This window comes from Octopus bimaculoides, chromosome 8 (assembly GCF_001194135.2).
Source record: "Octopus bimaculoides isolate UCB-OBI-ISO-001 chromosome 8, ASM119413v2, whole genome shotgun sequence".
In the NCBI taxonomy this organism is placed as follows: domain Eukaryota; kingdom Metazoa; phylum Mollusca; class Cephalopoda; order Octopoda; family Octopodidae; genus Octopus; species Octopus bimaculoides.
The window spans coordinates 53,191,582-53,192,198 of record NC_068988.1 but is presented as its reverse complement, the minus strand read 5'-3'; the positions used below and the strand labels follow the sequence as shown (position 1 = coordinate 53,192,198).

Sequence of the window (617 nt, the reverse complement as noted above, 5' to 3'; positions counted from 1 at the left end):
CTATCGCTTGACAACTGATGTCGGTGTCTTAATGTCCCCATAACTTAGCGGTTCGGCAAAAGAAACTGATAGAATAAGTACTAGGCTTACGAAGAATTAAGTCCTGGGTTGATTTTTCCGACTGAAAAAAAGGGTGCTGTTCCAACATGGTTGCAGACAAATGACTGAAACAAATAAAAAAATAAAACAACAGAAAGAAATGGTTGAAAAGCAAACTAATGACACAATCACACCTGCACCTAGTGTGATGATACGGCCATAATATAAACAGCAACAACAACAACACAAACTTTCAAGTGAACAATAAACCAAAATAAGGTAAATTAGGTTAAGTGAATAAAAAGCAAACTGAATCAACAGATACGAAATAATTTTCCTTTCTTACCATACACACATTGTCAAATGGAATGAGGGAAGATAAATATAAAGCTCTTTCATTGTCTAAGAAATGTTTTGGTATAGTTGCTAGATCTAGAGACATTAGTCTCTGTTTACAAATTTCCAAAGCTGAAAAAATTGGAAAAATTCATATCATCATCATCATCATCATCGTTTAATGTCTGCCTTCCATGGTAGCATGGGTGGGACTATATATATATATATATATATATATATAT

At 33.2% G+C, this 617-nt stretch overlaps 2 protein-coding genes across 4 annotated transcripts in view; both read right to left on the bottom strand.

The window, feature by feature from the left end:
- LOC106874433 (mutS protein homolog 5) overlaps positions 1 to 617 on the bottom strand; it is a 251,549-nt gene that overhangs the window by 55,471 nt on the left and 195,461 nt on the right. For all 3 annotated transcript variants that reach the window (XM_052970104.1, XM_052970105.1, XM_052970106.1), the window contains exon 7: positions 386 to 507. In XM_052970104.1, coding sequence (XP_052826064.1) covers positions 386 to 507 — 122 coding nt within the window. The remainder of the gene's footprint in view (positions 1 to 385; positions 508 to 617) is intronic.
- The window catches only part of LOC106874428 (growth arrest and DNA damage-inducible protein GADD45 beta), a 371,959-nt gene that overhangs the window by 179,442 nt on the left and 191,900 nt on the right, over positions 1 to 617 (bottom strand). The gene's annotated exons all lie outside the window — the stretch shown is intronic.